A 16,637-nucleotide genomic window follows, 5' to 3' on the forward strand; every position below is an offset into this window, starting at 1 on the left:
CTAGAGCTGATGCACGTGAGAATGCACATGTCCAAATCATTTGGATCAGACATCAAACAGTCTTTACCCTAAAGTTTTTTTAGGGCGCACTCACACTGTCCTTCTGTACCGTGCCCAAACAGGTTTTACGGCTAAAGTCTAGTTTGTTTGACCAGTGTGAGTGCAACCGCACCACTCCTAGCTGCGGCACGCTTGCCGGCCACGGCCCGTTTGGGAGAGGTGGGCTTTGTAAAGCACGTTTGCACATGTACGATCACGAGCGTGCACACGTGTACGAGCCCGAGGCCTACAGCGGCTCTGACGTCATTTTATGTGCGCCTGTTCGGACATAGAAAAAAAAAAGACGAACCGTGCGCGGACATTTAACAACAACAACAACAATGGCGGTGAAAGGTTCTCATTGGTGTGATGCGGAGGTGGAGTGTTTACCGCAGATTAGGTTGATGAAAATATTCAAAAACAGTCGACAAGACGCACAAAAACTCTGAGGTCTACGGACGCATTCGCGATGACGTCAATCAATGCGTGTGACGTGTTACGGCGTGATGACGTACAGGCAGCAAGAAGCATTCGCACGAGGCACAGGTAGTGTGAGTACAAATGGTCCTGGGCTGCAGGGGAGGGGGAGGGGGGAACAAGTACCCTAAAGCCCGGGGCACGGTACGGGCGGACAGTGTGAGTGCGCCCTGAATGTCCGATTGAACCCAGAGCAGGTCACTGTCCGGAGTATTCACAACATCAGAGGGTGAAAAAAAAGTGTCATTTACAAAAAGATGCCAACGAAAATGTTTAACAGGAGATTCAGGAACCCAATTGTGAACCGGCTATGGGACCGCGGTTTAATCTGTTTCATGTCCTGCCTCCTGCACGCTCTGACCAGGCGCCACCCCTCGCCTTAACCAAACAGAGTATTTCCAGTAAATGAGAACGCGTCTGACACGGACAGTCTCTTGTTGTGTGAAAGAGAAACTCAGGAAGATGTCCGAACCTGATTTTGCAAAGATTGTATAGAAGTCTTAAGTGAAAACATCTTGAGAACAGGGGATAGATAGACTTTGACTTTTGCTTGGATCTAACTGCGAGTCAGACTTTAGATGGACGTCTTCACCTGAATGACGGTCTGTGTTGCATATATTTATGTAAGTGCCCATGGATGCGTGTGGGATATCGGCCTGTAGAGTTGCCTCGACCAGGGACCCATTCGGGTCGACACAGCAACACAGCCAGTTGCCATGGAGACGTCCTTGATTGGGTCCCAGCCGGAGTCAACAACCAACGGGAGTCTTTGAAGAAAGGGAGGGAGGAAGTAATGAGAGCATCTCACCGCAGCGTTCTCCTGGAGGAGTTGTTCCAGCAGCGGCCTTGGTCAGGGCAGCTACAGAGATAGGGTTCAGAATGCAGATTAGATTGTGATTGTTATGGTTAGGACGAGCAGTTGCATTTCGGTAGACACGACTTTACTCTGAATGTCCATCCCGGTCTCCAATTTGATCCATACGCCTCTGCAAAGCTACCAACTCCTCAATGATCTTTTCCATTCGCTGTTCAATAACCGCCGTCTGTTCACTGACAGCTCGATCCAAGATGGTTCCCAGGTTATGGTGTAAAGTGTCACAAGGTGGTATCCAATAGTGGTTAATAGCTACAGTCTGAGCGCTTACAGCTCAACTCCTTCCATCCATCGTGTCGGTCAGCTTCATGGGGCTTTGGACTGCTGTCACCGGCTTCTGAATTTTCTGATACACCAGGGCAGTGCTTAATCCTGTCAGCAGAAAGTCTGTTATCATGGTTCTGAATATGTAGATATCTTCGATGTCCTCAACGGAAAGAATTGCCAGGAACACGACCCTCCACTGCTCCCAAGAGTCGATCGTGTAACCGGCTGCAAACGTTACGTCAGGGCCGAAAGGTTCCTCCGAGCCTGAGCTTCTCGTTGAGAAGATTCTGTCTATTGCGTTGAGAGACCAGTTGACCAATTCCGGGATTTTAAATTGGAGAGCAATGCGGAGAGAGGCTCCCAAAGTATGAGACAGGACAGAAGAAGTAAAGCAGTTGGAACAGTTCATTGGCTGTTGAGGACAAACAAACACAAGTGGTCTCTGTCTGAACACACTCTTTAAGAATGAATTGGCTTGGAAGTTTCTGAAAATACAAAGCTGTCTCTCTTCCCATTATCTCACTTCCATTGTGTGTCCTGTATCTGAATTGCTGCTGTTGTTTGGAAGAAGGCCAGCATGCGTTATCAAACCATCTTGTCTCAATTGCAGAACATGGACGGGGCCTGCATCCAATCAGTTAACCTGGTTATTGACGAGGATCCGAGAACAGAGATCACCCTGAGTCACGTTGGCGAGGTCTTCATGGCGGGACAGTACCGCATCTCCCTGCCCTATTCTGACGGTAACTCCCTCACCTTTTATCACCTTCCTAACATTGTTCACATCGAGCGCCAGACTTCTTTCAGCACTCACGAGTGTGTCATGGCAGAGACAGATTGAGTGACAGCTGTGCTATTGAACGGAAATGTTCCCAAATACTTTACTGGGTAGCGTTTGCATTGTGCTGCACAAACTGCCTTCCCTCTGAGTATTACGGCCTCCTGATGGAGTCTACAGCCTTTTGTGTGTTTTGTGATGAACTGTGTGAGAATGATCTGATACTTTGGCACATTAAGGAATAAAAACAACGCTAACAACAGTTTATGTTCTGTTACATAAACAGTTTTTTTAAATGTAATTCAGCCTTTATCTAACCAGGTTAGTCCCAGTCTCTTTTACAAGGGAGACCTGGTCAAGACAGCAGCAACACAGTTACTGTATGAAAATCAGACAGAGAATAATTAGCTAAACAAAAACATACTTATTTAAAACAATGGCATGCAGAGAGCCTGGACTCCAGGGTTCTCACCAGATCTTTAAAATCAGTCAAGGGTACAAGGTTTTGAAGATGTAGTTCAGTTTGAAGATTGTTCCAAGCAACAGGTGCTGAAAACTTAAACGCTTTATTTCCTAACTGTGTTCGGACTTTTGGAACAACCATTAGCACAATGTCCATTGAGCGGAGATTGTAACCTCCGTGTTTCCAATGATGAATGAAGATAAATAAAGAGGTATAACACCAGTGACTGAAGCGACGTGCATATAACGATAACCAGCTTACGTTAGTGCAGAGAACACAGCGATGAGTGACTGATCCACAGTTTGTTATAAATCTCAGGTTCTGACAAAGTACTTTGCATTCCTGACTCCATTTAAAAGTTCATCAATCAATCAATCAGTCATTGTTTGTGAAGAACCTTTCATGTATAATTGAAATACAAAGTGCTTCCATAAAGAAAAAAAAATATATTACATTTTGATGTACAATCCCAAACTGATTAAAGCGATTCTTACCATTCTGGCATTTTTCAGTTAGGGCACTTAGCGCTTCCCTCCAAAGTTGCACCTTCTTCCCCCTGACCTGACCTCTGAGCTCCCTCCTCCCCTGACACATGTTGAGAGAGAAATGCTTCATTCATATGCCATGGGAAGTCCGAATTTTTGGACCTCCAACAAGGCAAAGTGCACTTGAAGAACTGTCAAAGTGGAACTTCCACGCATTACGTACGGTTCTAAAAGTACCATACAGGAAGTGTTAAATGGAAACTTGGCTTATTAGTGCTGCGGAGTTATGTATCTATGAGCAGGTCCCTGTTCTGTTTGTATCACGTGCATGTGCATGAGTGTTGGTGATGCAGTACAATCCTGCTGTCATCCCACTGATCGATGCACCAGCAAAAAAAAAAAAAACAGGGACGAAAATTGCTTTTAAATCTGGATGTAAACTCAACGTGGTTTCAGAATATAAAAAATGTTCTGTGCAGAAGTGAATGCGTTTTTATCTCATCCCTGTCCCTCTCACGTCCTCCGCAGACATCTTCCACATCCAGGAGCTGTCGTCCATGTTCCTCCAGGTGAAGACGGCGTTTGGCCTGCGTCTGCAGTACAGCTGGAAGGACTTTCGCCTCTACCTGCAGGCCGACGAGCCGTGGAAGGACGACACAGTGGGCCTGTGCGGCACCTTCAACGGCAACATTCAAGATGACTTTCTGTAAGTGTGTGCCGGGCCGACCTTTGACCCCTCCCGCCCCCTCCCTCAACCTCCCCCCTCCGATGATAAAAAGGGAGAGCGTACTCCTGTTTCAGAGGCAGAGAGGGAGGTGATGGTGAAGTGCTCCCTCTCTCTCTGTAATGCACACTGGCTCGGCGGCCCGGCATCAAAAGCCTCGCTCTCTGATCAGCTCTTTTAGGCGGGCCAGATGAGCGCCCAACTGGACACGCCACTTCAACAAGGAATTTACTGTTAGCGGAATAGGGGCTCCAGTGTACCGCGTGGTAATGGCCGACCATAAAGGGCGGATGTTGTCTGTAACAGCTGTAAATGGATATACATCACAGTCGGTGGCTGAAGGGGTCGTACGCTACTGAAGAGAAAACGGGAACTCACTTTGTCTGAAGATCTCCAGAAAAGACTTTGCAGAATCCTCTGTTTTATATTTTGTCTTCATCTTTGGTGCCAAACGCTGACTTCTGTTGTGTTTTTAACATTTTCTTTGGGTTTTACTGACCTTAACGCTCAATCAGCAGAGAAATATTCAAGCAGCCGTATTAAGAAACTGTCTTTAAACGACGTCAGGACTTCCTGTACTATACTATATATAGGTAGAACGTAACGCTACAGTGCTGTGGGAGTCATTCCCCGGCTGCAGTGACACAGAGAGCACAGATGCCTTTAAAGCAGGGCGGCCCAACCCTGCTCCTGGAGAGCCACTGTCCTGCATGTTTTAGGTTTCTCTCTGCTCCAACACACCTGACTCTAATGATGTGCTCGTTATCAAGCAGCTGAAGCTCGTCACAGGTTTGAACATCGTTAGACTCAAGTGTGTCGGAGCAGAGAGAAACCTTAAACTTGCAGGACAGTGGCCCTCCAGGAGCCGGGTTGGGCAGCCCTGCTTTAAAGGAACAGTCCCCGCATACACGGGGATACTCGGGTATAGGATGACTCTGAGACTCAATGCATGGTTTCAGCCCAATTACATTTATTCAGTTGACGCTTCTGTCCAAAGCAACTTACACTAAGTGCAGACAGGCATATGGGTACAAAAAAAGTCAAACCACCTTCACCAAATAAGCTGATCTACTCCAAGTGCTACATCAAGTGACAATAGGAAATAGTTTAGTTAGTAGGAAAGAGGTTTTTTTTACTTTTATGCATTTTATCTTATGGGCCAAAGTGGAGTCTAAACACATGTTTATATAAAAGAGAAAATGAGCGAATCTTGTTTTCCAGCTCCATGTTGTTGTTAACGGATCTTTGTGCTCCGGTTTTTCCTGCAGATCTCCGTCGGGGATGATAGAGAGCACTCCTCAGCTGTTTGGAAACGCCTGGAGAGTCTCGTCAGCCTGCCCGACCAGCCTAAGTACGCCTCAGCTGGACCCCTGTGACACACACCAGCAGGCCGGTCAGTTCCTCCTCTCTCTTTTTCAGGAGTGGAAAATTAGACTTTCACAACGTTGTATTTTACGCTCAAGTATCTTTTTGAATTTTATATCTCCACTCAACATACTGCTCAGCGGCCTATGCCTCGGAGATGTGTGACGTGCTGAACCAGGATCTGTTCTCCGCCTGCCACGAGTACCTCAGCCCGACATCCTTCCATCAGCAGTGCCGCTCAGACACCTGCAAGTGCGGGACGCCTTGCCTCTGCTCCGCGCTGGCCCACTACGCTCGCCACTGCCGCAGATTCTCTGTCATCGTTGACTTTCGATCGCAGATACCCGAATGTGGTGAGCAATCAAGATTTTCCTCCGACTGTTACAGCTGTATTCATGAAAGGTGTTATAATGATGCGTTGGAGGAAGGCACGCGGCCAAAGGGCGCCATCCTGGAAATATCATGGGTGCCGGAAATCCTTGATTGAAAAGTGCTTGGATGTTGAATGAAGTTCTTGAAATGAAGGTTATATAGGATGCCAAGCCTTCCTTTAAACAGGTGACACATTTTGAAACATGAAACCTTTCCTTTAATTAGATTTTGTCACTTAAGAAGCGATAAAACTACGTTAGAGTCCCTCCGAAATCCCACATTAAGACTCCCAGACTTTAAGGAACACATTAAAAAAAAGTCCATGCTGTGATTTGGGATCAAAAACGTTTGACATTTGGAGATTTCAGCAAGAATTGCATCTTTCAGTGATGACATGGTGAGCACTTGTGTTATGTAAACTGCTCAGAAAACCCCCTTATTGTCAGTATTGATAGGAAATCCGTCCATCCTCCGAATGCTCCAGGTCTCTAGTTTGTGTTTGTAAAGTTTCATGTGATTATCCTCGAGGTCACAACAGATCATTTTATATCAAAAACGTGCCCACTACAATGAAATGTCTCCTGTGGGGACTAACATCATCACACGAGAGTCTCAGCTTTACAGTCAGACCCAGTTTATGTCATCCAACACTGTTTATGGACCCCAGTATCCGACACTGTTCATGGACCCCAGTATCCAACACTGTTTATGGACCCGAGTATCCAACACTGTTTATGGACCCCAGTATCCAACACTGTTAATGGACCCCAGTATCCAACACTGTTAATGGACCCCAGTATCCATCACTGTTTATGGACCCCAGTATCCATCACTGTTTATGGACCCCAGTATCCAACACTGTTAATGGACCCCAGTATCCAACACTGTTTATGGACCCCAGTACCCAACACTGTCTATGGACCCCAGTACCCAACACTGTTTATGGACCCCAGTATCCAACACTGTCTATAGACCCCAGTATCCAACACTGTTCATGGACCCCAGTATCCAACACTGTTTATGGACCCCAGTATCCAGCACTGTTTATGGACCCCAGTATCCAACACTGTTTATGGACCCCAGTATCCAACACTGTTTATGGACCCCAGTATCCAACACTGTCTATAGACCCCAGTATCCAACACTGTCTATGGACCCCAGTATCCAACACTGTTTATGGACCCCAGCATCCAACACTGTTTATGGACCCCAGTATCCAACACTGTCTATGGACCCCAGTATCCAACACTGTAAATGGACCCCAGTATTCAACACTGTTTATGGACCCCAGTATCCAACACTGTTTATGAACCCCAGTATCCAACACTGTTTATGGACCCCAGCATCCAACACTGTTTATGGACCCCAGTATCCAACACTGTCTATGGACCCCAGTATCCAACACTGTAAATGGACCCCAGTATTCAACACTGTTTATGGACCCCAGTATCCAACACTGTTTATGGACCCCAGTATCCAACACTCTTTATGGACCCCAGTATCCATCACTGTCTATGGACCCCAGTATCCAACACTGGGAATGGACCCCAGTATCCAACACTGTTGATGGACCCCAGTATCCATCACTGTTTATGGACCCCAGTATCCAACACTGTTTATAGACCCCAGTATCCAACACTGGTAATGGACCCCAGTATCCAACACTGTTTATGGACCCCAGTATCCAACACTGTTTATGGACCCCAGTATCCAACACTGTTTATAGACCCCAGTATCCAACACTCTCTATGGACCCCAGTATCCAACACTCTTTATGGACCCCAGTATCCATCACTGTTTATAGACCCCAGTATCCAACACTGGTAATGGACCCCAGTATCCAACACTGTTTATGGACCCCAGTATCCAACACTGTTTATGGACCCCAGTATCCAACACTGTCTATGGACCCCAGTATCCATCACTGTCTATGGACCCCAGTATCCAACACTGTCTATGGACCCCAGTATCCAACACTGTTTATGGACCCCAGTATCCAACACTGTCTATGGACCCCAGTATCCATCACTGTCTATGGACCCTAGTATCTAACACTGTTTATGGACCCCAGTATCCAACACTGTTTATGGACCCCAGTATCCAACACTGTCTATGGACCCCAGTATCCAACACTGTCTATGGAACCCAGTACCCAACACTGTTTATGGACCCCAGTATCCAACACTGTTTATGGACCCCAGTACCCAACACTGTCTATGGAACCCAGTACCCAACACTGTTTATGGACCCCAGTATCCAACAATGTCTATGGACCCCAGTACCCAACACTGTTTATGGACCCCAGTATCCAACACTGTTTATGGACCCCAGTACCCAACACTGTTTATGGACCCCAGTATCCAACACTGTTTATGGACCCCAGTATCTAACACTGTCTATGGACCCCAGTATCCATCACTGTCTATGGACCCCAGTATCCAACACTGTCTATGGACCCCAGTATGCAGAAATATCACTCAGTACCCTTCTAGAATAATGTCATTCATAAGTTCAATAGGACAATATAACACATTTGTACTGCAGGAGACAAACTGTCTCAAACTGTCGGTATCATCAGAAAGTATATCATTCATTCATTCATTCATCTTCCACCGCTTATCCCTATCGGGGTCTTGGGGGGCTGGAGCCGATCCCAGCTGACATCGGGCGTGAGGCGGGGTCCACCCTGGACAGGACGCCAGTCTATCACAGGACACATAGAGACGAACAGAGACAGACAACCATTCACACCTACGGGTGATTTATCATCAATGAACCGAACACCTGCACGTCTTTGGACTGTGGGAGGAAACCGGAGAACCCGGAGAAAACCCACGCAGACACGGGGAGAATATGTAAACTCCACACAGAAGGGCCCCAGCCAGGATGCGAACCTGGGACCTTCTCGCTGTGAGGCGACAGTGTTTACCACCACTCATTCATTTATAGCTTTATTTAGATTATTTATTTCTTCAGATGATGTCAATATATTAAGATAAGTTTAACGCATAAAAGTCTGTTTATCGATCTAAGGGAATATTGATGCATCTTTGAACACAATGACATAATGCGCAATGATGTCATTTGAGTCAGTGTTGGTTTGGTTTGAATAAGTCTGAAAAAGAAAAAACATCTAGAGGTGTGGAGTTAGAAAGAAGAGACCCCAACTTGCCTGCTGCTATAATAATATATAATAATAATAATAATAATAATAATAAGCATAATAATAATAATAAAGTGTGGTGGTTAGCACTGTCGCCTCACAGCAAGAGGGTTTGAATCCCGGCTGGGGCCCTTCTGTGTGGAGTTTGCATGTTCTCCCTGTGTCTGCGTGGGTTTTCTCCGGGTTCTCCGGTTTCCTCCCACAGTCCAAAGACGTGCAGGTGTTCGGTTCATTGATAACTCTAAATCACCCGTAGGTGTGAATGGTTGTCTGTCTCTGTTCGTCTCTATGTGTCCTGTGATAGACTGGCGTCCTGTCCAGGGTGGACCCCGCCTCACACCTGATGTCAGCTGGGATTGCCTCAAGCCCCCCCGAGATCCCGACAGGGACAAGCGATTGAAGCTGAATGAATGAATGAATTAATAATAATAATGATTATAATACATTTATTCATAAAGCACTTTTCAAACTACATAGTGTTTTCGCAGGACCATAAAAGCCGATAAATGAAGCAAAAGTAAAAACAATAAAGCAACTATTTTGTGTTTCAGTTGCCTCTAAAAAAATCAGCTATTGCAGGTTTATATTTGTTGGGACACCGTGTGTGTTATATATTATTATGTTATAAGCCACACTGAGCAGATGTATAATCATGAGGTAATACGGAAATCTGAATCTTCCCTCCAGCCGCCAGCTGTCCCGCCACCATGCAGTACGGCACCTGCGTGTCGTCCTGCCAGCGCCGTTGCTCCGCCCTCTCCGTCCCGCAGCACTGTGGGGAGGAGTGCGAGGAGGGCTGCGTCTGCCCGCAGGGATCCTTCTACAACCACCGAACACACACCTGCGTGCACAGGTAAGTGCATGGCGAACAACAACGAATCAAGAAAACAAAAGTCTTGTGCACAAAAAAAGCAACGCAAGCAGTGAGATGTGATGCTTCTCATCGCAACAAGGACTTTCTACAACATTAAGTCATTTGAAGCGTTCAGGAGGCAGCGGGGAGCATCCTGCTGTTGTGGGAGGCTGTAAAAGCTGTTAAACTGCTAACTGGCTGGAGTCCCTCCACCAAACAAATCCGCTCAAAGTGATATTTGTATCTGCTGTGAAGTTTAGGTCAGCCTTTAAGTGTCTTTCCCCGCAGACGTTACAGAGCCAGAGGACCTCAGTAATTGTGCTCTCCCTTTCAGGCAGCTCTGCCCTCGAAGACATGCAGCTTAATTCCTCTTAAATGTCCCAGGTTCTTACATCCTAGTGCAGCGCGGTGCCTTACTTACCATGTGATAGGGTTACATCGAGGAATTCACCGTGAAACCCCCCTTTCATTCCCGCTCGGGGCCGGGGACGGCACAGGTATCTGATAACCAGTGAGAAAGAATTTGCAGCACAGAGGCCGATGTGTGGCGCTGGAACTATATGTTACAGGGCTCTCAGAACGTACATCCACTGACTTTTCCCCCCTGTTTTATTTAACAGAATTTAGTCTAAACAAGCAACGTTTTTGGAAGGAGGTTTGTTTTGGATTTGACACCTTTGAGCACTGATTTCCACCCCTAAACCCTGCTTATCTGTCCCCTATCCCCTTACTTGTAACACTCTGTTTAAAGTAACACAAAGCGCCCTTTAACATAACTCTTCACACAATAATGAACAAACTGTGCAGAGTCTGCTTTACGCCACCAGAGCCTGATGTGTCATTTTGGATTTAGGGGGTCCACGTTTATCTTTGGACGTCTAATTAAAAGCCTTCTGCTTTCTGTTGCGTGAGACCCAACAGAGGAGGTACTGGACCAGCTTTACGTTTAAAGGGTTTTGCTCTGTAGGTATTATCTAAGAACAGTTGACAAGTGGACACACCGTGCTTCTAACTGGGCCTTAACTTACTACTTTTACATTCGATTCTTACCCATTTATATATATTTTTATAATCATTATAAGTATATACTCAAATGTAATCATTAATAAAGCACATGGTTTAACAGAGCTCTTAATACTAGGAGTGATATGGTGCTCACGAATTATGCTAATATGCCCTTAACCGCAAATAAAGTTTCACAACTCTTGTTTTAACAGACACCATGACGTCATTCTCTGAATATGTTCTAGTGGTGGCAACATATTTATTTCCTGATCCTGGCGAGTACGATCTGCAGAACATTTCTATGACAACCGTTTTGTCTGTACAGCCGGTTCATTAATGTCAATCTAACTAATTTTGCACAGATTTTAATATATTCAATAAAATATCCACAAAACTCCTTGGCAAGGGACTGGCTGCTAGGGAAGATGATTGGGTTTTAGCAAGCCCTCACTGCTTCTTATTGGAGGTTAAAGTTTATGAATAGTGACAGCTAGCCTCTGGCCCTCACTTCTCCTCGGAGGTAAACGTCAGCCAGATGGACGTATCTCCCTCCCCCCAACGTCACATACATGCCCTTTTTTGGTCAGAGGAAATGAGGCGGAGTCAAAGTCTGACAAGATGGAGACTCCTGTAGGCGAGGACGATTGGATCAAGTTGAGAGCACAGACCTCAGTGGAGACGCTACATCCATTTTTTATACAGTCTATGGGTTTTAGGTGACTTGGCGCCCTTACCTGTCAGAGTATTTTCCTGCTTTTATGGAGCTGAATTCTTTGTTGTTGTTTGTTGCATTCCATTTTATTTTCCAACCTGCAAGATAATCAAATAATATTTTAAATGAATGATATCACACCCGGACCACAGTAAAGCATATCTAAAAATTATCATTTTATGGTTCGGGCATCTAGTAAGGATGAACCCTGGGCGCCTCCCTAGGGAGGTGTTCCAGGCACGTCCAGCTGGGAGGAGGCCTCGGGGAAGACTCAGGACCAGGTGGAGAGATTACATCTCCACACTGGCCTGGGAACGCCTCAGGATCCCCCAGTTAGAGCTGGTTAATGTGGCCCGGGAAAGGGAAGTTTGGGGTCCCCTGCTAAAGCTGCTGCCCCCGCGACCCGACCCCGGGTTAGGATGAGATGAGATGAGATGTACCGGCCAAATGGTGTGGAGAATGGGCTACGTTCTGAGAATCTCCTCCTAGACTATGATGATGCATTACTTAAACATATTGGGATTATGGGAAAAGTCCTACGTGGTTAGGGATGCAGTGATCTGAACTCCTTTTGACAGTTGCACATAACAGTGCATCTGTTTTCTCTGTATGTCACATAATAACATCAGCGATCTCTCGTTTGTGCGCTTGGTTTCATTCATTGGTGTGTTTTGTTTCAGGAGCGAGTGTCCCTGCAGTTTCCTCGGAGCAGATTACGAACCGGGAGATGTGATCATGACGTCAGCAGGTGTTCAGTAAGATCCTCTCCTCCGTCTCTGTCTTCCTGATCTGAACCCTCAAAACATTGTTTTTGTATTTATTTCTTTATATCTTTTAGGGCAATAACTTCATGTTAATTATGATGAAGTTTAAGAAAACTTCATCATCATTAAAAATTATTCAAGGCCCGTACAAAACACATTCTAGTCTGTATGTTTGTTAAGAGGAAATGAGGCGGAGTCAAAGTCTGACAAGATGGCGATTCCCGTAGGCGAGGACGATTGGATTGACACTGACGTAGGCTAAATCCATTTTATATACTATCTATGGTCAATCGTCATAGACCTTCATGTCACAATGCCCAACTTTCCAGCAGAAATAAATGTTTACAGCCTGGTGCAAAAAAAACTGTTTTGATCTCTCCAGCTAATTTCCCTGTATAACATCTGAGTTTTTATATGAAACTCATCTGTTTATATAAAAATAAAAATGGGCATCTAGTAAGGATGCCCCCTGGGCGCCTCCCTAGGGAGGTGTTCTTTGGTTCCTACCCTCACCTGTGGTTATGGAAGCTGGGTCATGACCGAAAGAACGAGGTCACGGGTATAAGCGCCGAAATGGGTTTCCTCAGGAGGGTGGCTGGAGTCTCCCTTAGAGAGAGGGGGAGAAGTTTAGCATCCGTGAGGAACTCGGAGTAGAGCCGCTGCTCCTTCGCGTTGAAAGGAGCCAGTTGAGGTGGTTCAGGATCATCTGGTAAGGATGAACCCTGGGCGCCTCCCTAGGGAGGTGTTCCAGGCACGTCCAGCTGGGAGGAGGCCTCGGGGAAGACCCAGGACCAGGTGGAGAGATTAGATCTCCACACTGGCCTGGGAACGCCTCAGGATCCCCCAGTTAGAGCTGGGCCCGGGAAAGGGAAGTTTGGGGTCCCCTGCTAAAGCTGCTGCCCCCGCGACCCGACCCCGGATAAGAGGCTGAAGATGAGATGAGATGATGACTCATCCATTTAAATCTTATTAAGGCTTAAACTAAAAGGCGTGGCTGCTTTGAGTGACAGGTAGGTGCAGTCACAGGCTATGGTCGATGGCTGTCACTTTTTCACCTTGAGACCCAAAAGAGAGATTTGGTGTCTCCCTGTGGGCGAAGTAAATGAAAGTTTGAAATAAAATAGCCCCTGCACACAGCATCTGAGCTGGACAGACCAGCGTAGGAAGTATGAATGCTCTGATGCAGTTTACTCTGTTGACTGGGGACTTAAAAATGGATCGTGGGCCCATTTTTATTGAGTGGACTCTGGTCCTTGGTGTCTCACCAGCAAGCAGTCAGAAATAAAATCCCAACTGTGGTGTGAGAGAGAAAGAAGAAATATTTTCAAATGTGAAAAAAAGATGGAAAAGTCCTTGCATTTATTTTCATTAATGTTAATGTGTTAACCTCCTGTATCTTTTCTGTATGTACCTTCATCATCATCATCATCATCATCACTCTCTGTTCCCCTGCAGACTCTGTCTGAACGGCAAACTGGTGTCACAAACAACAGACAGTGGTGAGTCTCTAATTATAAATGTCTTCAGCTGATATGAAGTGAGTAGATGCTTTGTTCCACGTGTCACGCTAATGATAAATATTCTGTGACAGGTCTTACATGTCTCGGCTGATAAGCTGATGCTAGTTTTGTAACCACTTTATAAAGCCGACATTAAATCTAAGAAGCAACGGCACACACGGGTAAAAGAGGATGGATGAGGCGTGGTGGAACATCACTAACCTGTGATTCTTCTTCTTATCTTACAGTTACGTTGTGTCCGGCTGGTCAGCTTTACCAGAACTGCTCAGAGGAGGGTGACGGCCTCCTGTCGGGGAGGGGCGTGGCCTGCGAGCGCACCTGCGAGTCCTACCTGCTCAACCTCACCTGCTCTGCGCACGAGCCCTGCGTGGCCGGGTGTACCTGCCCTCCCGGGTGAGTGACGTCTTGCCTCAAAGTATTTTGCTGCGAATCAAAGTTTGTTGAAATTTGACTTTGCAGCGTTTTTTGCGTGCATGATATACGAGAGATCTTCAATTTAAAGTGTTTATTTTAATAATTTCAACCCTGCAGATTTATGACACGCCACACACCGTCTCCAAACAGTGCAGCCCTGTTTGCGGCTTACTCGCCCTAATGTTGCTTTTGTAAAAAAGGTTGTTACAGATACTGAAAGGAACTCAAATCACTGCTAATGGTGTGCAGTCGACCCCCCAAACACCCCTCTGCTTGAAGGTAAATCCGGTTCATTCTGCAGAAGAGCGTGAGCCTTTTCTTCACGAATAAATTCAATTCAATTCAATTTTATTTACAGTGCCAAATCATAACAAAAGTTATCTCAGGACACTTTACAGAGTAGGTAGAGACCACACTCTATGACTTATTTATGATTTACAGAGACCAAACAATTCCCCCGTAGAGTACGGTGGGAACGGAAACCTTCCCTATAACAGGCAGGAACGTCAGACAGACCCAGCTCTGTGGAGGACGGTGTGTGGGTTTGGTGAAATCTAAAACTCTGAGTGTTTCAGACTGACTGTGTCATTGAAGTGGGGGGTCAGCAGGGGGGTCGGGCTGCAGACGGGTTAAAGACTCCAAAAATGTCACATTAGCCGGGAATAATCCTCCTCCACCTCCTCCTACTACTACTAATACTACTACTACAACCTTTGCAGGAGGCCGGCGCTGTGTCATGGATAAAATAATCGCTGTGTCTGATAGTTCTGATAATTCACAGAGTTCTGTTAAACTGTGTTTTTGTTTTACAATTCCCACTCTGGCCCACAGTTTTAATCCAAAATTTGAGCTTTTTGGCTGAACCGCTGGTCATAATAATACTTGTCAGGTTCATTCAGCGAATCATCTCTTGAGCAAAGAGATCAGGACAAATAATCTGGGCTTCGTAGATAATTGGCAGTCTTTCTGCGGAGAGATGGTATTCATCCTACTTTGGAGGGTGCCGCTCTCATATCTAAGAACCTGGACGCAGTTGTTAGCGGTCTAAAACCATGACAACCCAGTGTTGGGATCAGGAAGCAGAGTCACAGTTTAATACACCTCTCTGCGCTGCCCTTATCGCAGGTGCCCAGGAAGCAGAGTGGCAGTCTTACACACCTCTCTGCGCTCCCTGTGGAGCATTTTCCAGCTCAGTTTAGTATACAAACACTGTCTGCCCCACGATCATTTAAATTAAACAGATCAAAAATGAACAGAAGAGGAGCTATAAAGAAAAACTTGATACAAATCAACGCAAAAATCTGCAACTATGCAACAATATCAGAAAATAAAATGTGGACTTTTAAACATCAGATCTCTCTCATCTAAAGCTGTATTAGTAAAAGTCCATTTGTAATTGTTCAGATTGGTCAGAAACGGTCGTTTAAAGACTTCTCTCTGAGCCACGTGTCGATCTGTTGAGATTGCCAGTGAAGCTGTGGCATTTTATTTTGTAGGAATGTTCTTTACTTCTATGGCAGCCATATTTCTTTGACCAGTCTAAGATCATCTATTGGAGACAACAGTCCTCACAACCATCCGGTGAGGTGGTCACCAGATCCCTGTAATCCCCTCTGGCTGCCGGCCTGAAAGGAGGGTTAAGTGGTTTCATTCTGTGACATCAACCGAGAGTCATCCCGATTACAATATGCACAGGACCGGGGGTTAGCAAAACATACTCGAGTTTATGACGCTGTTGCACAGATTATATATCAGATAGCTGACGACAGAGGCCCTCTGTTCTGCAGGACACAGCCGCTGATACACACTTGATACATAAATAATGATAATCTTTCACGCCTAAACGCAGAATATACAGAAGAAGAAGTGCAACAAAGTAATATTCAAGTGGTTAAAATGCAGTAATATAACGGAGAACACATAATTAAAAAGTAAAATATAAGAATGTTAACCAACACGCAGCTAAACATACATTTGAAGATACAACGTGCACAATTATGTCAGATTAAATTAACCTTAGGTCCCATGAAATAATCGGGGATCCCTGTTAAAAGGGTTATTTGGGAACACAGGAAACCAACAAAAGAGCCACAAGACAACTGTCTACAGATAGTTTTTAAATCTGATATTTCTCCCTCCTTCTAATGTAAAATCATGTCCACACGGCCTTCGTGATCTTTCTGGTACGTGGCCCGAGCTGCTATGGTGAAACCGAAATGTGAGAAAATCAAACAGCAGAAAATAATCTGGTCTTTAAGGCGCGACATTACGCCCTTTCAAAGTAATATTTCAGGGTCCAAGCATCATCCTTCTACAGCGCCGCAGCTCTGTGTTCCCCGTTGTTTGAACAGATCTGAGGGAC

At 45.7% G+C, this 16,637-nt stretch overlaps 1 protein-coding gene across 1 annotated transcript in view; it reads left to right on the top strand.

The window, feature by feature from the left end:
* otog (otogelin) overlaps positions 1–16,637 on the top strand; it is a gene marked incomplete at both ends in the record, with an annotated part of 83,817 nt that overhangs the window by 22,435 nt on the left and 44,745 nt on the right. Inside the window, 8 exons of the mRNA XM_083920565.1 lie at positions 2,268–2,400; positions 3,912–4,089; positions 5,376–5,500; positions 5,613–5,825; positions 9,695–9,860; positions 12,258–12,332; positions 13,797–13,840; positions 14,089–14,254. Coding sequence (XP_083776691.1) covers positions 2,268–2,400; positions 3,912–4,089; positions 5,376–5,500; positions 5,613–5,825; positions 9,695–9,860; positions 12,258–12,332; positions 13,797–13,840; positions 14,089–14,254 — 1,100 coding nt within the window. The remainder of the gene's footprint in view (positions 1–2,267; positions 2,401–3,911; positions 4,090–5,375; positions 5,501–5,612; positions 5,826–9,694; positions 9,861–12,257; positions 12,333–13,796; positions 13,841–14,088; positions 14,255–16,637) is intronic.

Source organism: Echiichthys vipera (genome assembly GCF_963691815.1).
Source record: "Echiichthys vipera genome assembly, chromosome: 1".
Lineage (NCBI taxonomy): Eukaryota > Metazoa > Chordata > Actinopteri > Perciformes > Trachinidae > Echiichthys > Echiichthys vipera.